The sequence below is a fragment of the Lichenostomus cassidix genome, chromosome 1Aa (genome assembly GCF_008360975.1).
Source record: "Lichenostomus cassidix isolate B80296 chromosome 1Aa, HeHo_3.0, whole genome shotgun sequence".
Lineage (NCBI taxonomy): Eukaryota > Metazoa > Chordata > Aves > Passeriformes > Meliphagidae > Lichenostomus > Lichenostomus cassidix.
The window spans coordinates 14,085,653-14,107,266 of record NC_139480.1 but is presented as its reverse complement, the minus strand read 5'-3'; the positions used below and the strand labels follow the sequence as shown (position 1 = coordinate 14,107,266).

At 39.8% G+C, this 21,614-nt stretch overlaps 1 protein-coding gene across 1 annotated transcript; it reads right to left on the bottom strand.

Annotated features, from left to right (window-relative positions):
* Positions 1-984: 984 nt before the first annotated feature.
* ERGIC2 (ERGIC and golgi 2) lies at positions 985-20,944 on the bottom strand. The gene is made up of 14 exons (XM_085041125.1): positions 20,804-20,944; positions 18,423-18,568; positions 16,290-16,398; positions 14,805-14,851; positions 13,709-13,779; positions 13,064-13,104; positions 12,238-12,339; positions 10,659-10,754; positions 9,864-9,919; positions 8,827-8,925; positions 7,569-7,666; positions 4,073-4,235; positions 3,139-3,218; positions 985-2,353 (listed from the first exon to the last, which is right to left on the bottom strand). Exons 2-14 carry the CDS (start codon positions 18,526-18,528, stop codon positions 2,288-2,290), a joined length of 1,134 nt encoding a protein of 377 aa, XP_084897251.1. The 5' UTR covers positions 18,529-18,568; positions 20,804-20,944; the 3' UTR covers positions 985-2,287.
* Positions 20,945-21,614: the final 670 nt, after the last annotated feature.

The following is a 21,614-nucleotide window of genomic DNA, read 5'->3' as shown; positions in this document are numbered from 1 at the left end:
CCCATTCTTGGGGTTTGGACTGGCTTCCCACAACACTGGGGTGAGGCTCAAGGGCCGCAGGGGACATTCCCATCCTGGCACAGCACTCCAGGTCTCAGGGACAAGGCATGGTGACCGGGATCTGCCAACACAGCCTCTCCCTGGGGAGCAGGGCAGCAGTGGGGCACAACCCAAACCGCGCTGGCTGCGAGCAGGGAACACTTTTTGGCCAGACACTCATCTGAAAATGGTCTGCTATGAACACACCTAATGAAGGTTAAAACTGTCTTCCCCTGTGCTCTCTCTCATTATCATCGTGTAAGAGCAAAGGATAAAAATATGTAATTTTGACCACCTTTCCTAATCCAAAAAATGGTATTTTCATCTGCTATCCCACTTTCAGAAAATACACATCACATTAACCTGTGGGTTTCTGTTTCCCTTGGGACACCCATTCCTTTCATTTTTCCATCCTACACTCACTTTTGCACAATGCAAATAAATGTGACCAAATATAGTCCCTGCAATAAACTATTATTTTCTCCAGGACACCCCTGTACATGCTGGTTAAGGTGCTGACAACATGTGGTACAAGGGTCAGCAGTACTGCTCCAACTACCCGCTGTGGAGAGAAAGCAAACAGCACAGGGTCAACTGATCCTGCATTCACTCTGCAATGCAGCACCTCACATCTGCAAGTTGATCCCAAATTTTCTTCCATTAGCAACCAGCCTTCACACAAGCTTTTTTTAGAGAAAACAACGTGAATGTGGCACACAAGGATTTAAGACACACCAAGCCGCTTGGCTCTTTTATGTGAGAATAGAAAATAACATTTAAAAGTTCTGGTACAGAAAGTCAACTGAGATCAGTCTCTCCCACCAGTACAGTCTGTTCTAGGCAGATAAGAAACAAGTGTTAGGAAAAGCCCAAAGCAGAACCAGTCTGAGCAGAAGTAGGAAAGAAACCTCAGAAGGAAACACCAAAGAGAAACGGGAGCCACAGTTTCTCAGGTTGCTGGAGTTTTAATCAATGTTAAAAAAACAAAGCACAAAAAACAAAATCCCAAACCTGGCTGTCATACCCAAGGACCTGGCTTCCTTGAACTTTTTTGTCAATAGCCAAATTCAACAGACGTCTTTCCTTATTTCCCACAATTTATTTATTAGTTCTTTTTAGCAAGCCCTTTGCTTTGCATAGCAAATCAGCTGTGTTATTAACACTATGCTCATCAACAAAGTCCAAGTGTCCTGTAAAGCACATTAACAGAAGTCAGCAAAATCTGATAATGCCACAGAGATTTTTATTTTTCCGTAATTAGTCCTCTTAATTTAATATTCATTCCAGGGTGAGTAAGGCCAGGACCAGCATCATCTTCTAACATATAACTAAATCAGTTTTGCTGAGAAGGAATCATATTAATAATTTTTTATACTGGTGGAGTAACTGTTCAACCACGGGTGTACACCAGTAGTTTAACAGTAACATGATGTTCAGTTTCTCAAAGCACCATTTGCATTAATAACATTCTTTCTCAGTAGCATATTTACAATATGATATTGCTCTCTTCATTTAATTTACAAAAACCTTCATGAACAGCAAGGGTTAGTTCTGCAGATCCTGTCTCATCACCTGTCTGCAGCAATATGATTCTGATTCCCTGAAGTCACCTACTACCAACTCCACACTCCCTGCCTGGACTAGCAGACCTCCCAACTGCCCTGAACTGGCAGCTTCTTGCCCCCTTCTCCCTTCCCTCATCTATTTCCAGGATGTGGATGCTCCCAGGGCTCCCACACTAGCAGCACAGGTACAACAAAGATTCCATCAAAACAACTTCTTTACCAAGAAAGAGGCATACAAAGATTTCCTGATTTTTTTACTAAGGAGTCTTGCCTTTTATAAAAACTACAGTCAAATGCCTTAATTAAAGGGCTTCTTATTCCAAGTCCCACTTGTACTCTTTTCTCCTTGGGGCCTGCAGCCTTCCCAGGCATCATTGAAATGCTTCAGTGGTCACGGGCAGCCACCACAAAGACGTTCAGCTCAACCATGAATACTGTATTGGCAGCAACACTCCTTCACTCTCCACAAGATCATCCACCTCATTGGTTTCACCATTTCCTATGTCTCCATGTGCACTCAGAAAGACAAAAAAATTACACAAATCGTTTTGTTGGAGGGGCTTTTTTTGTAAAGGCTTCATTTTTTTGCTGCCCATCAGCACTGTCTCAGCATATTGCACAATGTTTTCTTTATTATAAAAAAGTCTGTATCAGGCAGGAAGAAAGAAAATTTTCTCAGGAGGCTAATGTGTACTATTGTCTGTAATTAGAGGTAAGTGGTTGCTTGTGTGGCCATCAGGAAGTGGGACCTAAACAAAAACAAAAACAAGGTGTTATTAATGGCTTGACCAGAAACAGAATCTCCACCCTCCCTCCTCAAAAACATGCACTTCTTTATTCTTGGGCATTTCCTAGATGCCTTCTACCTGGCCTTTCATACAAATATTATACAAATTTGGTTGCCTTCCTTCCTCTCGCCCCACTCACATAACCTTGCCAGCTGGCAAACTTCAACCAAATTTGAGAGAAAGGCAGAGGTCTCAAAGGCTCTCTACAGGCTTAAATGGGAAAAATAAAATTAATGTAAAATCAAGTAGTTGCTAGAGAAGCAATTCTATTATTGCCTAATGAAGGGAAAGGTGAAGGCTCAGCTCTTTCACAGTGCTTGGTAGTAGCCTGCAGAGCAATAAGGAGCACCATTGAACCCTTGCAGCACACAGTGCTTCTTCTTCAGTGTGCAGGCCAAGCAAAAGGATATGTGAGACCAAAACCAAGACAGGGAGACCAACCAGGCCTGGGAAAACATCTAATTTTTGGAGCAATATGAAAATAATATAGTAAGGACAATTAAGGGAATGAAGGACACCTAAGAGACTGAGCTGCATTAATTCAGTTTGTTAGAGAACTCTGCTTCTTTACATTTTAGGTTTTCCAACTATTTTTAAAAGCTGTTGAATCTCTGCTAATATGCATATCAAGGGAAGGGTTTATTTCAAATATCTTGAATTCTTCTGGGAGCAAGTCCCAAAGTTGTCCTTATCATCCATCCTCAGCTGTACCACTTAGAGAAATACTTAGAGGAAGTTTTCCTTACCGATGTGGATCTGTAAGAGCCCAGTCTGAAACGGCAAAAAATAATTTCTGCTACAAATCTTCCAAAGCCATGTAAAATTCCTGCAACATCAAGCAAGATTTAAATTGTCACCAGCAGTAAAAATGTATTATTTATGGAAGCATTACAACAAAGCTATACGCCATACTTACACAGGACACAGTGCAGTAAACCTATACATAAAACACTGAGAAGTTAACATAAAAAAGGGAAATATCAAGGGCAGTGCAGGGGAGAATTCTAACATTCTGAAATGCATCAAGAACAGCAAAGCTACTAAGTAAAAGTAATTCCCTCTGCCAGATTTCATGGGTGAAAATACATTCTGTGGGACAGAAGTATCTACTTTGAAAAGCAGCTCTTAGTTCGAAGTCCCTTTACTGAGCTCTCTTCCAATGAGAGCCAAGGAAAGAAATAACTTGCAATCCAGATACCCTCTATTATGTCTTGACCAGTAAGTGCCTTTCCAACTTAGTTAATTTTCTTTGATGAAGCAAATCCAGCAGTACACTGACAAGGAATATCTTCCCTATCACTTCAGATGGCAATTTTATCTCAACTTTTGTCACTGATTTAATTACTGGATCCCAACTACAGGAAATACACAGAATATCAGTATGTGTGTGTGTACCTATATATAGATACGTGTATATCTGTAGACAGATATAGCTTTGCTCTTCCAGAAAGAAATAAATTATGCTATAGTTACCAAAAAGGAAACAACAGGCCCTCAAACGACCAGAAATGCCATATTGGGACACCAAAGGTGAGTAGCTTTCATGGCACATTTCAATGCACACAAATGAGCACTTTGTCTTAAACCTGTTAAGAGGACTCCCCCATAATTTATCCATAGCAATCACCATGACTAGAAAAAATTCTAATACAACTTAAGAAGGAAGGCACTGGTAATCACCTGTAGTTGAAAAAATTCCCCCAATAATGCCACAGAGCCTCACTAAGAACTGCCAAAAAGGCATGTGTTCTTCTGTCACTGTCACCATAAGTGAACTGATGTCATATTTCATGAATATTCCTGACACCCCATGGCTGCCAGCTGCATGGTTAATTACTCTTTCCTGAAAGAAAAGACAGAAACACTTGTTAGTCACACTTGTTATTAGTAACAAGAAAACCAGTCTTACAAAATGTGATGACAATCAGTTATTTAATCAGAGTTAGCAATGAACAGAAGACCAGGGAATATCACAGTAACTTTGACCAGTACCTTCTAAAACTCAAACATCATGACGTAAAATTTTACTTTCCTGGTCACAGGTCTGCTGTTCTGCATATCAATATTCACTATCATGCTTTGGTACTATTCTCTCAAGACTTGCTCACATAGTCCTTTAAACAAGGATTTTTATATCTGCATTGATGGTGGTACCTGTGAGGATAATGCCACAGTTTTGGCCTAGCCTCTTCCTACTTTATCAGCTACTATGAATCACTTAACTCAGCATGAGACCTTTGTGAGATTTAAGTTGTTGAACAACCTTAGCAATGGCAGAAGCCCCAGAGGAATATATAAATCAGAGAATATCAGATTGGAAGGCACCTTGAGGAACATCTGGTCCTTCCTTTCTCGACAAAAGCCGCTTTTCATACTTTATGTCAGTTACATCATATCAGACAACAGTCACACAGCAAGAAATACACCTCAATAAATAAATAAAACCCCCAAACTCGCTATGACTACCAGGCACCTCAGTTCTAATCCGAGAAATTTCTAGTTTCTTCTCATTTGCCCAAATTCTCAAACCAAAAGACACCAAAGAGGAGAGTGTGGCTGCTATAAATACCTATTTTTTAAAAAAGGTGTCAGGGAAAAACACCTCAACACAATCTTAAGCATCTTTCAAAATTTTGCTGTCATTTTGTTGTTAGTGAAAGGTGTTGATAAATGTACTGCCAGGTATGTCCACCTGAAAACATACAAGGACAGCAGAAAAGAACATAACTGACTGAAGACAAACTCAGCCATGCCTAAGCTAATAGGAATCTAGAAAAGATAAGTAGGACTGAACAGAAAAGCAATATATCCCAGATCCATTTCTGTGTAGATTTAACAGTTTGTGCTCAGAAGACATGCAGAATACAGTATGAAATAAAAAGCAGAATACCACTTCAGAAAATACAGGTTAGGCAACTTCTTCAGTTAGCTAACACTGTCATAAACCATCCTGCTTTTTATGTTACCACACCAAAGTTAAAAGGACATCAAAACAATGTATCAGTAACAATAACAGGCTCCAAAAACTTTGCAGTGATTAAGTAACAAAACAAACCAGTAGAGAATGCTTTCAATATTTCAAAGCACAACAACTGTCCACATTTGGAGATGGATGATCAGTCATACTAACAAGGAGGAGAAGACTGAAGGTAGTTAAGCAGAACCTTGCCATTGGCAAAGTACAAGACTATTTTTTTGGTTGATTTTCCCCTGTTATTTCCCTAAGCCTTACCGATCTTTTGAGGTCAAATGGCAAAAAAAGAATATGGAGTTAAATAGAACACACAAGATTCCACCCTTAAAAGATACAGAATTTTTTCTGCAAACCATTTTGATCTGCTTCCAGCTTCTACTGCTGCAGAAGATTTAACTTTTGATTGCTAAAATCTTCTGAAAATAACTAACCTTGCATCAGATAGCTCAGTGAAGCCTTGCTAGAATGAAATCCTTTTAACATAGATAACTACAGTATCTCAAACAACAAGAACAGTGGAGAAGATTCAGCCCACACCTCTCAAACTCTGCTTCCCTGGGTGCCCACCACCGGCAATTAAACCGCACTGCATTCATGTTTTAGCCACAGCTGACCACCTTTTTCCATGTCTACATATGTGCCTACTCTTACAAAATAAATGCACTAAGGTGCTCAGTTGTGAATAGTTTCAAGTAGTTTAGTAACCTTAGTTGTTCTTAGTAACCCTTCCCAGCTCATCTAATAGGAATATTTGGTTCCCTAAGATTAAACCCAAATAAGCTTTGGAGGCAACAGGGTTGCCTACTGAGGCAGTGAGAGCAAAAAAGTACATAATGCCAGTTTACCTCCATTATTCACAGGCTTTTCTCCTAAGCAACCTGTGGTTGTAGAAACTTTCCTAAAAATACATCCCCACAAAAACCTGAAGAGCTAACTTAAGACTGGAGAGTTAACTGACAGAACCACCTTTACACAGTAAGAGAGAAAAATTAAATACAAGATGAAAAAAAAGGAACAATGTCTAAGATAAGCTGATGACTGATCCAGAAGTTTAAGGAATGCCTTAGTTGTTGCAGAGATTGTGCAGAGAAAACACGAAGCAGATTGCTAAACCAGCAGGAGGTGGGAGTATACTGCATTATGAAATTCCTCTTCATTCTCTCTTTAGTCCAGCTTTCATGAATTTTGGAGCAAACCTTTCCCTTCACTGTCCTGCATGTCCAAAGTCGAACACCAAGACATCACCTCTATCCTACTTCCCCTACCTCTGTATTTTTCAGCAGTACAACATGGAATTGTGAGGAAATAAAAAATTCTTCTCCCTTGGAGAACATCACAAGCTGTAATACCATGAACTGCCATTCTACTAATCCCCGCATTTTCTTTCAAGCCAAGGCTTTCTTTTCACTTCTCACTTTATCTGTCATTTTAAATTAAACTTTTCACAAAGATTTTTTTCCTTTGGCTTTTGAATGAAAGATCAAACCAGAGTTCAGTCTCTGAAAATAAGACATGTAGCCAGTACACCCAAGGCTTTTTTCCTATTTACAGCAGCCTTTAAAATTAGTACTTTATGATATGTACTATGCTGCATTAACTACCTTTGTTATGGATTCATAATTGAAAGTCTCGCAAAACCCAGAAGTGGAAGCTCTCGTCTTGAGAGTAATTAAATTCGGTGGTTCAACAAAGGTTAAACAAGACAACTGAGACACTAACTGTGCAATCAGATTTTCATACAAACTACCTCTGTTTCCATTTCTGACACTCCATAACCAAGTTCATTATATTCAAGTGAGCTGCATCTTTTTGTTGGCTTTTCACAAGGACAAAAAGGTGAACTAAATATTTGTGAAGATACACACTAGGTTACAGACCTAAAACTTAGAGGATTTCACCACCACCACTATTAGCATCTAGTGAAGTGGAAAATATTGTCTATCTATCATTAATTCTAATATCAGACTCCAGATCTACAGATGCAAAACATTAATAGAAGTTTGCATGTGTCACGAAGCATATATATTTTACCATCACTACTGTATGATTTACAGATAAATCTAGTGTACTAGCATGTTCTACAAAGAGTCTGTTCATGCTAGAGGACTTTTCAAAACCCTGGTACAACCATTTTCACATTTGAACTTTCGTTATGAACAATCTCTTTTAGATTTTTATCTCCATGTTTTTTCTTCTACTTACCCTTTCTGTCACTGAAAACTGATGAGTTTCTGCTGAAATTTTATATGTGTGGAGTTTGGTTGGCACAACTGTGATAAAATATTGAAACATCTGATTGTCTAGAAGGAAAAAAAAAAATCTTACTGTTGAATCAAGAACAAAGTCAAAGGCCATCTGAGATATTCACAACTAAATCAAAGAAATAACAAATCAGCTAAGCCATTTGCACTAAGGACACTCTTCAAGGAATGCCAGCACTGCCAAAACTACTTCAGCACCATCTGCACAAAGTTAGTTTCCATGGAAAAGACATATGTCCCATTTATACTGAGAAATTTATATTTTACTCATATAATGAAAAGACTCATTAAGGCCAAGCCACTCAAAGCTTCAAATGAAATGCACAGATAGTGTTTTCCAGGGCACTAGAACAAATTTCACACTGTCACATGTTTCATGATCTATACAAATCTCACAGTGGTCTGAATAAATTTTAGACATTGAACTGCATCTACAGTGCTGGAAGCCCTTCTAAACTTGTTACAGTTTTTCTCTGGATTAGACTTCCAGAGAATTCTTCTAGAGCCATCAGCATGCTTATGCATTTGATTGCTCTGTCTCTGTGCAATTCCCTAAGGGAACAAACACCAATAGACTGAAGCACCGTATTTCAACTGCACTAAACCATTCTGGCTGTAACAGCCAAGGAATGACTGGCTTTGAGACAACAGCAGCAGTAGAACATTCTGGAGTTCATTCTTCCAGGGAATGCCAGTGATGGCATGAGGCAGGTTACTACTCTTCTTTATTTATACATGAGGAAACAAAGTGCTACACAAACCCATCCTGTAGTAGTCTCACAAAATACATTGTGGCAGGGAAAACCCAAATACAGGAATAGAATCCAAGACTCCTGGTGTTATTTTTAAAATCAAATCAGACCTATTTTTCCCATTATGACAACAATCAGATCTATGATTCTCCACTGTAACATACAGCTGCAATATGTTCAGACACAGTGTAATTTCAACATAACACAAATCTAGAAAAAACTGAAAATCGCCTTCAGGGAAACAGCACAGAACAGTAATGCAGATATTAGAAAGAAATGCCCTTTAAAGATGTCACATAGATAACTGAACAGGGCATTGCTCACTACCAAATTTAGCCTGACATTCTGCTTGCCAATCACAACATTCATGAAAAATGATAATACTTTGAATGTAACTGTTGGGAAACTCTAGAAAACCAGATGCTTTTTTAAACACAGAACACTTACGATCTGATGCAATTTTTTCTGTTCCATCCAAAGGATTAATAATTCCTGGAATAAGCTCTCCAAATGACAAGTGATCTATTCTATGGGAGAAGTTATAGGCTGAAAGACAATATAGAGAAATGAAGCATTTTTAAACTATGATATTCTGTACTTAGAGAAAAAGATGCACCCATTTGCAACACTGAAATATTCTAATTAATGCATTTACCACACACCACTGTGCACATGATTGGACCTACCCACGCTTCAAAGAACACTCAAATCCAAAATACTTAACAAAGAAGTTAAATTTCTCTAGAAAAGAGCTTCTAAACCAAATTGTAACTATATTTGAATCAATGGTGGAGCTCAACAGAGTTGTAATTTTGTAGCAGGGCATTTCTAGTTGGTCAAATACTTACATTGTTCTACAGTTCAGGTTCTGGTAAGCAATTGCATTAAAAAGACTAAAATTCCATAAATCAAGTGTACAGACGAAGTATAAGGCAGCTTCCAAGTTACTACACTGCCCACTTTGCAGGTACTTAAGATCTATAAAATTATTAAAGTTGTATTAACATAAATTCATGGGCAGACATTTGGAGGTTTAACTAAACTGGTTTACCAAGTTAATTTTTCAGTTAGTCACCTTTGCCTCACATTAAGACAGCAACAGATGTTTAATATCTAGATTCATAACCCAAAATTAATTTTCTAAGGACAAAGGTCAGAAATTTTTAGCCTTTTAAAAGATCTTCAAGGAAAGAGGTAGTTTGGACTGAAATACAGGAATTTCATATGGTGTCTATGTTACAACAAAGTACATCTGACATTCCAGTGTTATCATTACTATGGAAGCAACCTAATGATAATCCTCACAGTGTTAAATGTATGAAGTTGTTACTGATTCAGACCATTCAAAGAATATTCTTCTCTCTTTTTTTGCAATGCAATTGCACAGCTAGAACATCTTTAAAACAACAACCTAACATGAACTAAGAGACAGCAGTCTGACTGAAATGACACATGTGGGTATGGAGATGACAGAAGGAACTTACACTCATGGCTTACAAGGGCTGCCAAGTGTGCATGGCCTCGAGGGTGTGGTATTGCCCTAAAGAAAGCAACAAATGTTTCATGAATCCATACAGGACGATGTAGAAAAATTACCTTTCCTCCTCTATTTCAATAAATACTTTATAAAATATGTACATATGCACATATGTATAATATAACATATATACGCTTAACTATATGTGTTATATATATATACACATACAATATATATGGTTTAAAAACTGGTATCTATTGTGTATACCTATATAAAACCCAAATATTACATTCTTATTATTGTCAAGTACAGACAGACTGAACAGTAAGGTCAGAAATTTTGGACTCACAAAAAACCTCTTACACAAAATGAGTGTCTTGCGTTATTAGAAATATCAAAAACACATCAAGTCACAGAGCTTTTTGAACAGTCACCAAGTCCTACTACATGAAAAGCTGCAGAACTGCTCAAGTGACTAACAAAAATTTGACCATATTTGTTCTATGAGTAAGCAAGTTAAATGTACTCTGTATTTGCTCTCTGACAAAGCAATTTTCAAGAGTTTCCATCCTATAAAACACTTAAATTCATAAAAGCTTCATTACATGCAGCAATGCACTGCATGAAGAAAATTAACTGAGCATGAAAAGGTATTACATGGAAAAAAAAACCCAAGCATGAGTACAGAAAGGTCAATAAAACCCAGTCAATTAACTGAAGTGTAAAAGCACACACACACATGCACTATACAGAATGTGGAAAGTCAAGGGATTTTTTATTTTTAGGAATGAACAGAACATACTTGCCCACAGTTATGTGAAAGTTCCCTGCCACTTTATTGACATAGAGATGGCCATGAATTCTGCATGCATCTGGAGACTGTAATGAATTATCTTCCCTGTTTAAATAAAAACATCGAGAGTAGTTGAAAAAATTCACTGTCAAGCAGAAATAACAGCAGTACAGTTAGGTCGCTTTTTCCCAGCATAAAGATACAGCATTATCATCTATCTGTCCTTACTGTATTCTTCTGGAATTATAGCAGAGACGGTGGAAGGGAGGGAAACTAGTAAAGGTCAGTTTGATGAAACCAAGAAGCTTTCATTCATACTTGTATTCAGAGGTCTGGCCTACAAACTAGCTTACGATATCTGAACATGCGAACAGAAAACATTAGACCGTAAGTATACCTGCGCCAGGGATTTTTATTTTCCCACTTCCTTCTACCAAATACAGCTCCATGGGAAAATCTTAGTGCTACAATGAACAGAACCAAATACACTTTGGTCACATTAACAACACTGTAGCAAGAAGAGCTTTCAACATTTATTTTTCACAAAAGCTGCCATTCCCCACTCATGTCGTGATGTCCACAACTCAGAATGTATTTCCAAATCTGCTCCTTAGAGGGAGATGAAAACAAATTTTTTTTAAACATCTCAAGCACAAATACCATTTCAAATACTGCACTAACAAGAAACACAGAGGCACAGAAGGACTTCATTAATCTGAAAACACCAAGCAAATGAGAAAAAAAGATTTTTTGAGCCATCTTCAGGCCTGCCTTAGGAAGAAACAATGTATTTGGTCCTCAGACAGGGAGATTACAACACAGAAAGTGTGTATGGCAGCTTTGGTGTTTGTTTTGCTTTATTCAGTATTTTTTTGTTTGGTGCTGTTTCTGTTTTTAAGTGGAGAGAATTTCAGCTTTCATGTAGAAAGTGCTTTCCCCTGGGGGGAAAAAAGTAAAATCACACAGCATCTAGATTCAGTAGACTGAACATTCTATGCACTAATCTCTCAACATCTGTGGGTAGCTGAAATTAAGTGAAAACAGAAAGGCTTCTGTATGCAATCTTAACAATGCTATCTTAGACACAGGAATTTACTAATGAAATATATTTGTATTCAAGGGTTGATTCTTTTAAAACTATGAAGCATTAAGACACAGCTAATAGCTGAACTGCCTTTCAGCTAAAGTTGCTGATTAGAAAGATAGTTTTAAAAAAAGAGTCCTTTTTAGTATTGCTCTGGCATTACTAATTCCCACTAAGAAGGAAGCATCAGACCAAATGGAATAAAAAGGTGTGTGCATATATTTAATTTTGTGTCTGCATTTGGCACATACACATACGTGTAATCATGCACACAAAAAAAAACCTTCTCCAGGTTGGAAACCTGACAGGTTTCCCTAAAAAAACAGCTCTCCAAAGCAAGTATCAAGTACGCTATTTTAAAATTCATTAAAAAGCAGTAAGATCTTTTCTTACAACCTTGTCTTCTGGGTGTGGGGTAGAATCATGACCACAATAAAATGTTAAGTCTAGTTAATAGGGTTGGAAGAAAAGGGAATAATGACACAAAATCCCAGCTTTTCTTACCGTGGTGGCAGTGCTGTAGAAGCACTTTTAAATGCACTTTTGAATATCACATCTTGAAGAGAGTGTTCTTCCTGTAGCCTACTCTGAATTAGTTGCAGCATCCTAAAGATTAGAGATAAGTGTGAAAGCATGCAACAGTAAAACAAAATCTAGCTTCACAATTAATTATTGGCTTCAATTGCAGGTTGCAAATCAAGAAGTTAGCAAAATTGATGACAGCATTAAAGCATTACATTAAGCTTTAGGATTAATATTTCATACAGAATTTAAAGCTTAGGTGTTCACAGCAGTGTGTTACCAAAATACCAAAACTAGCCAGACCCCCAAACAAGCTGCAATTCTATTACAAGACTATCAAAATAGTGGGGACACACAACACGAAGCTATTACAGTTTAAGTGATAAACATTATGTCAATTAAGTTATACAAAAGACTCAATTCATTTGTTTTTGCAAGAATGTGTCAATTTCTAACTATGGCTCAGCTTTGACATTTAGATATCTATTGTACACATTTGATCCCATAATTTTAACTTGTGCTACCAAGCATTCATTTGGAAACCTAAGTTGAGTGAGTCCATACATCTTGGCTTGCAACTGCAATACCATTCAACAGGTAAGTCCAAAGCCAATTTTTTTTTCATAACAGAGTTCTTAAATAATGAGGAAAGGAAAGTAACTCAGTATCTTTTTGCATGTTTGCATGTTTAAATTACAAGAGGAGCTGTTAAACCCAAGACATAGTTGTGTCATGTAGCTCTGGAGTACTTCAAAGACACTTCCAGTGTAAATAATACAAGCCATAAACATTCATCTCAGTGCTTTACCTTTGCAATTCTTTTTGTTGTGGGGTGAGCTCAAATACTACCTGAAACAAAAATAACACATCTAATAAAACACACAGGAAGCATCCCTTGCATGAAACCCAGAAGAGAATTGGGGTGTGGGAGGAGGAGGAGTTATAATCAACTTCATACTTCAACAGGAGTTATGATCAACTTCACACTTGGTACTACAGACTAGTTCATGAAAGGACTTTGCTGTTTAAATAATATATTTTGTGTTCAAGTATAAAAATTTCTGTCCCTTCCCTCCCAGAACTGCAGAGGAGCAATCTTTGAGAGACAAGGGGCCAGGTGCAGATTGTTTATTTCTAGGCTCATCCCACATGAAGCACTAAAGACAAGCTACCTGACCTGCTATACTTCATCAGCACGAGAGGATAACTAGTAACATCTGCTCACCAAATTCAAACCTAAGTATTGGTTAACACAAAGGTTCTCAGTAAATTCAATTGCAATTAATGCTCAAATGTACCCAGAAGCTATGTCCAAAAGAGCTCAACTACAGAATGTTTCTCTAAGAGGTTGGTGGGAAAAAAAAAAAAATCCCACAAGCATGCAAACCAGCCCTGTAGTGCTTCACACCAAGAGGAATTCAATTTTTAAATAAAAAGGTAAGAATCAACTTACTGGTTCATAGATTAACCCATCTGCAGAGGCAACCATTGTTTCTGCTAAGTCCAGAACATCAGCCCCCACATCTATTTTAAACAGGGAGAAATAATAAGTCACACAGATGATCAGAGACAAGAAAAAAAAAAAATTCAAGTTGAAATGAAGTTTCACAGTAAAGTGGTAAACTTCAGTACACGTTATTGTTCCTTCAACCTATTTAACCTTCAATATGAGCTGATGGACACTGACCAAAAACTCTTCAGATCTGCAGTATTTGCTCACTGATTTAACACCTACAAAGTGAAAACTTGTATGAACCATACATACAAGCTTTCTAGGATCTGCTATGCATAAATACTTTCTCCTGTTTTACAAGCACTGAAGAGACCAAGAGTAGTCAAGACAGAAGCTAAAGTTTTGTTTATTTGAAAAAAAAATATAAAAAACAAACAAAACAAACAAACATACCAAAAAACCCCCACCCCACTGATGTATCATACCATTAATCCAAAGTTTAAGCTAGCAAAAAAGTGAATCCTGAAAATTTGCTTGTGCTCCTGGTAGCAGTATTCTGTCTTCTCTCACTCCAGGACAAGCAAGACCAAACACAATAATGGTTCATTATCTAAATGATGTCAAAATAATAATAATAATAAGCATTGCCTTTAAATAGGAAGGCAGCCCTCTTATGCTCATGAGGAGGATGAAATTACGTGATGGTTTCAGTGCTGTTAAACAGTAGATCAGCTTAATATATCCTAAGTTCATAAATAAATAGAAATTGCTATGAATTCCTGCTGCTGAGTTGTGTTTCATAATGAGCTTTTAGAATATTCCAGCTAGAGAGAGACTGGAACAACGGATCTTGCTCCTGCTGACAGACAAAGCAAGGTTCTGTGAGATGTGAATGAGATGGCACAGATACTCCCCTTCACATTTCTTACCAATTCTTTCAATGAGTCATATGCCATCAAGATCACTACATGCCATCAAGATCAGAAGAAATCACACTGGTAAAATATTTTGAACGATATCCAATGATATTGTAAGCAGGTGCATTCTCTGATGAGGCTTTAAGGTATTTAAAAACTTTCACTGATGGAATACTTACATTGACACCTCATGGCAACTGTAATATCAATATTGATCCTTAATTTACTGGAAAGAAATGAAAAGGAAAAAAATCTGTTACATAACATTGAGTACAAGTATCAAGAGACATACTGCTAAAAATCTCAAGACTACTTTCAGGAACACAGTCAAGTACCAAATTTTATACCAATAAATATAAAGCTGTTTAAAATTTGGGTGTAGCAACATGGATTTTTAGAGCACATTGAAGCACTTGTAGCTTAAGAGATAACCTCCATCACCCCAAAAGTCTGATTGTGCGGCATTCCCCAATATTCTGGGCATTTCTTATTGGTTTTCATGTTATGTTTCACAAAAGTAATTTGAACTGTAAGGAATACAACCCCTCACTATAGTCAAAGGGTTCTATTCTGAGGGAGCTTCCTCTGGGACTTAGCTGACCACAAGCAAATCACATAAGCAAGGGATTCAACACTGGCTCAACTTGGGGTCAGGCAGGGCCAATAGACAGGAGAAAAGCAGTTAAAATTATACTGGTCTCCATTGGTTCAAATTGTGAAGAATCACAGTCTGAGTGATTAGCCCACAATCAAACTGGAGAATCTGTTGTAGGACATATCCCAAATCCCAGAACAGTCTCTTAACTGATAGACTACCCTTCCCACGTGATAGTTCGCTTGGGATATAACCTACTTTAGCAAAGACTTAAATGTGAAACTCCCAGCTGTCTGAATGGATTTACTATTACTTGAGTTTTTGATGCATCTCGTTTGAATTTTTTTTTCATTACAGAAACCTTTGCTATTTCTGATGTGCAAGACATCCAATTAATATATGTATCTTTAGCTTGTTACCACAGCAACTACTCAAACAGCTTTTAAAGTTATTTCAGTTCCAGACACATGACATTTAAAGGCATTCAGGACACAAAATCTGCATTAACTTCACAGGGACTCATGGGTGCCTGACCACCTCTGGAAGACAGGCAAACACAGTCCAAACAGGCACATGAAACCATCAGCAAACATATCTTAGGGGGCCTGTAACTGGAGATAAAATCAGTAGCAACCTCTAGATAATGCAGTCAAAGTTCTGAGTGCTTCAGGTTCACCTCCAGCGGCACAAAATATAATGGCAACATATTAACTGTATGAACTAGAGAAAGCCTTGCGCCACTGTTGGGGATTTACCTAGCTAATCTGGAGTTACATCTTGGGAAGTTTTCTGAATTGTTAGCCCATAATTCCTAAGGGAGGTCCTTCAATAACAAACCTATGTACTATTTTGACTTCTTCATTGCAGAAATCTCAAATTATCTTTTTCATAGATTACATAAAAGAAAAAGACCCAAATCAATCAACAGAAGAAAAATCAAGTCCCTGTAGTATTTAATTTTTAATTTCAATTATAAATTGTATTCAAGTCACATGAACATTTCAAAGCTATTCTTTCCTGAAATGCAAGCAACTAACATTTAATAAATAATTATAAAAAATAACATTACCTAGTAAAATCCTTGTCTACTTCATATTCATATTTCATCCATGTGTCCCGGTACACCATGAACTCCATTATAGTCAGGAAAGCTATCGTTGTAAATGCTATCAGAGAAACTGGTCAGAGAAAAAAAAAAAGTAGAAATTCAGACTGTGAGAAATATTATTCTGAAACATAAGCAGAACAAAATTCTAACAATTCCAGAAGCTGAGCATTACATGTACAACACTGGTATCTTTGATTTAGAAATCCAAAAGCTGCGCCTAGAAAGCTGTTTTCATACTGACAGTATTTGTTTTCATGCAGGAGTGGTAAAGAATAAGTCCTATCTTTGCATCAAGAAAGTACTTTTTAAGTACAGTCAAATACTGGAATGATTAGGAAGCTGTGAAATCCCTGCATGGAAAAATTAAGAATAGGCTATATCCTCCTCCACGTATAAAATGCACACAAGTCACTCTCAGGGATGGTCCATGAAAACTCAATCCTAACTTCAAGCACGAAAGAAGAAGGTAGTACACCTTGAAATAAATCCCTTCAAGTCTCCACCTGTCTATGACTTAAGTTTTTGTAACAAATTTTTAATATCTAGTTTTAGACTCAAGAAGCTAGCATATAAGAGAAATAACATACATTATATTACTTGTGTATAGCTGCATAGTCATGACTCCCACCTCAATATTTCAAACAATTCTCCCTCTGGCAACAAGCTACAGGCAGTATCCATTCTACCAATAAGAACTTACTTAAAATTATTTTTAGGATGAAAACTAATTGGCATATTTTAGTGGTACATGTGCCTCACTTATTTCCAAAGCAGCCTACTCATCACTCTTGCAAACTTGTATAATGCAAGGGGAAGATCATCCTGCTGCACAGTCAGAAACAAGGTAACACATGCACAAAACCACCTGCTACGCCCCTTTTATTAAATCATGGCTTTTGTAAGCTTGAAAACACTCCAATTATAGAGCATAGTAGCAATTTGTACAGTTTATTGGCACTGTAGGTTTTGCCATTTGCATTCTATGGAGTACTTAGTTTGCATTCAGTGGAATACCTCTATGGAATCCATAAAGGGCAACTTGAGAAAAAACAAGTTCATAGTTGATAGGCTTCAACTCATTAACAGTGGTTCACAAGCCAGAGGTGGGAGCAGGGAATAAAGGCACTGTCCTTGGGGATCAGGAAAGAAGCTATTGACTGCTGCATCGATCAGCAACATTTCCAGTTCTAGCTTTCAGCTGACACTACGTAACAATCACATATATGAAACACTTCATGCCAACTGCTCTAATCAATTAATTATTGTGGTTGTCAATTTCCTTTTGGAGCCAAGGCCAGACTCACCCTGGCTATGCAATAGGGAAGCTGGAGCCACATTGGCTATCCAGAACCACACAAAGACAATTAGAGTCATAGCTGCTTTCTGGGTAATTCTGAGCAAAGGTATGTGTGGATCTGAACAGGAAAGTAAAGTCTTGCAGAATTTTCTTTTCTGAAGGCCCCAGAGCTGGAGTCTCAGCTGGAGAGACCAGTACTTCTTTTACAATGGGTTTGAAGGCAGTGAAAGTCTGAGAATAGAGTCTTGGCATGTTTTGGATCCCTATCACACCAGAAAGTAAGCCTGACACTTTAAGCCTGAATGAAACTCTTATAATCAAGTACACCTTCAAAAGAAAAGCTTTGGAAAACTGCCCTTCATCCTGATGCTCAACTTCTCTGCCTCTGGAGATTATTTTTCTTCTTTTGCAAAAACAGAGTTGAATCCCACCATCTTTTCAGCTCATGCTCACTCAGTCTCACCCAGAAATGTGACACCAAGAAAAGGGCTTAGTGAGACAACAAATGAGATGACAAAAAATGCACAGTGCACTTCCAGTTGCAACTGGTTAGAAGTTTTTGCAGTGAACCTTTACATTGGGTTGAGTCTCACCAGCTTTATAAAAAAATCTCCCTTCAGATGAGTGATGGATGCATCTGTTTGGATAAGATGCTATGTTTTCACTTGAAGGGGATGAGCTCTGTCAGTCCACCAAAGAATTCAAGAAACCAATTTTGGCTAGTTTCAAGTGAACACAGATGCCCATCTTCCTCATGCTGAAGTTTCTATCAGTATCAGCATCTCAGCAAGGCCCACCTGTGCCTCCACTCGCTGAAGTCTCCACATAGCTTTCAGGAACCTTTGGAAAGGCATCCAATTCTTTAATCAAATTCAGGGTCTTCTTCCGATTCAGTCGCCTCATCTTCAGCACACTCCTCCACCTCCTCCTTCATATATTCCCTCTAATTTGAGAATAAATTGTTGTGATTAAAAGACACAGGCAATACTGCTCAAACTGACTGGCTTTAACATAAGGCAATAATAAGGCCATTAAAACCCCAGAAATACATGTTCAAGAAACACACACTAGACAACTGCATGGTCACTCTTGCTTCAACTGTTAAAGTTGGCCTTGACACTGCTGCTTACAGTCCAGCCACATCCAGCACATTCATTGTTTAATAATTATGATTAATTTCTTTCTCAAATTCTTATTGGTAGTGAATATATTGCATTTTAAATTTAAAAAATATTCAAACTCAGTCCTGAAGTAAACTTGCTAAACAGACCTGACAGTGCATGGAAGTCACTGACTTAGGAGGGAATATCTAATAGGCTGCACAAACTTCAGAGGATGTCACGCTGCTCTGGGCTCCTACATTTGGCCAATGTAGGCATAAATTATATTCTAAAGGAAAAAAAAGGTGCATTTAGCATTTTTACAGGTGTAGAATATTATGATAATAAAACGACCACTTTTTTCCCCCCTATAAAATTACCTCCCAAAGCGAGTTATGGATCAAATTCTAACTCCATCCTTCAGAATCATTCTCTCCGTAACATGATCTCTGCTTGGAGTCATGTTAAGCAGCAGGATGCTGACAGAAGCAGCCTGCCCCGGAAACACTGTCTTAACCAATTTCCAAATCATGCAAATATGCTCACAACCTAGTACTGCCAATATGCTGCAAGTTTTAACAAGTTGACACTGTTGTTTTTCTTCTGAGGAACTGCTGAACTTCACCCTGAATTTCTGAAGCTTTGAAAACCATTGTGCATTTACTGTATTCTGAGAATAAGCTATCCTATTGTTTCCTATTTAAATACTGTAAGGTGGGCAAGCTAACCTACACTACCAACACATGATACAGTTCTCATTATCACTGTGCAGAAAAGTACGTGAACTCATCTCCCCTGTTTCAAGCAAACGTCAAGTCTCTGGCATGCCCTAGTGAAATTACTCAATATCTATTCACTGCTCTTCCCCTTCCTGGTGCTGAGCAGGGTTTGCACTGTGCAATAACAAAGCAATAGGCTCTACTAGAAATGAAAGTCCACACAAGAAAAATCATCCTCTATGCCTGCAACTTTCTCATTACAGGAATTAACTTCAGACACAGACTCTGCACTTGGTCAGGCTGCAGAAATTAACAAAATGGTACCATATGTGTTGTAGAGGATTCAAAGAAACCACAGCTGGAGTGGGCAGAGAAGATAGGTGCTGGAGCAGGGTTTTGATTATACAGCATAAGAAAAATTATCAGGGAACCAAGGTTCTGTCCTTACCACACCACATAACTGTTATAAAGAATTATCTCAACTCAGAGTAGCTTAAGGAAAAGTGAGAAAACTTCAGAGCACAGATACGGCAAAGCAGCTGCTTGGACACAACAACTGGAGCCATAACACTTGTTGGCACAGAGGAAACACCAGTGGGTCTTGCCTGTTATCCCACACACATAGCAACGAACCCAACATAGCACCATTTCATTTTTCCCATATCTTCCCTGCTATTACATGTGTAAGACCACACCGTAAAGAAGCACAAGATAAATACAGGAAATCCGAGAGCACTTCACTAAAAAACTTTCTAAATCACCCTGCATGGGTAAGTATGTGGATTTTTGTAATCCAGCTAGAAATATGCAATCTGTTCATAGGTTTCTTTAATCCCACACATATAGACTCACTTTCAGCTGCAAACCCAGATGGAGCTCTGATCCCTTCCCCCTGCCCATCTCCACATACGCACTACAAAAACACCGAAACAATTTGGGGTCCATTGCTATGAAAGTAAGGTATTACGAATCCAAGAGCCAAATGAGTTAAGTATAATTATTATAATTAGCTAAATAAGGGACAAAGCCCAGCACAAATGCCACTCAGGACCAGAGCGCCCGCTCGATGCCACGGCAACTCCGACCCACCCGAGAGGCTCGGGCACTTTTCGCTTCCCCGGACAACCTGGCAGCGAAGCCGCTGCTGGCGCGCCCCAGCACCAGCTTCCAGGGGCGCGGAACTGCCCCAAGCCCGAACCCCCTCCCGCGACTCGGCCCCAGCTGCCCACGCCGAAAGAGGCCCCGGCCGCCAGCTCGGAGCCCGCACATCTGTGCGGGCCGCGGGCGTTCCCGGCCGCCGCCAGGCACCGGGCAGCCGCGGGACGGGACGGGACAGGCCGCGCCCCCGCCCTCCCCTACCTCTCGCTTCTGCCGCCGCTGCCCAGCGCCGCGGGAGAAGCCGGACGAGGGGGACAAGCCGCAACGCGCTGCCCGGCGCCCGCCTCGCTGAGCATGGCACCGCCGGCCGGGGCGGGCTCGCTCCGCCGCCGACGCCCGGCGGGAGCCGCGGGCCGACGGGAGCGGCGGAGCACCCGCCCGCCCCTGCGCGCATGCTCGGAGCCCCTCGGGCATGCGCCAGCTGCCGCCGCGGCCCGGGGCGGGCTGGGCTGAGCAGGAACGGGCGCAGATGGACATAGCGGGGCGGGGATGAGCAGGAACGGGCGCACATGGACACAGCGGGGCGGGGATGAGCAGGAACGGGCGCCGATGGACATAGCGGGGCGGGGATGAGCAGGAACGGGCGCCGATGGACACAGCGGGGCGGGGATGAGCAGGAACGGGCGCCGATGGACACAGCGGGGCGGGGATGAGCAGGAACGGGCGCACATGGACACAGCGGGGCGGGGATGAGCAGGAACGGGCGCCGATGGACATAGCGGGGCGGGGATGAGCAGGAACGGGCGCCGATGGACACAGCGGGGCGGGGATGAGCAGGAACGGGCGCCGATGGACACAGCGGGGCGGGGATGAGCAGGAACGGGCGCACACGGGGACAGCGGGGCGGGGATGAGCAGGAACGGGCGCACACGGACACAGCGGGGCGGGGATGAGCAGGAACGGGCGCAGATGGACACAGCGGGGCTGGGATGAGCAGGAACGGGCGCACACGGACACAGCGGGGCTGGGATGAGCAGGAACGGGCGCACACGGGGACAGGCTCCCGGGGAGC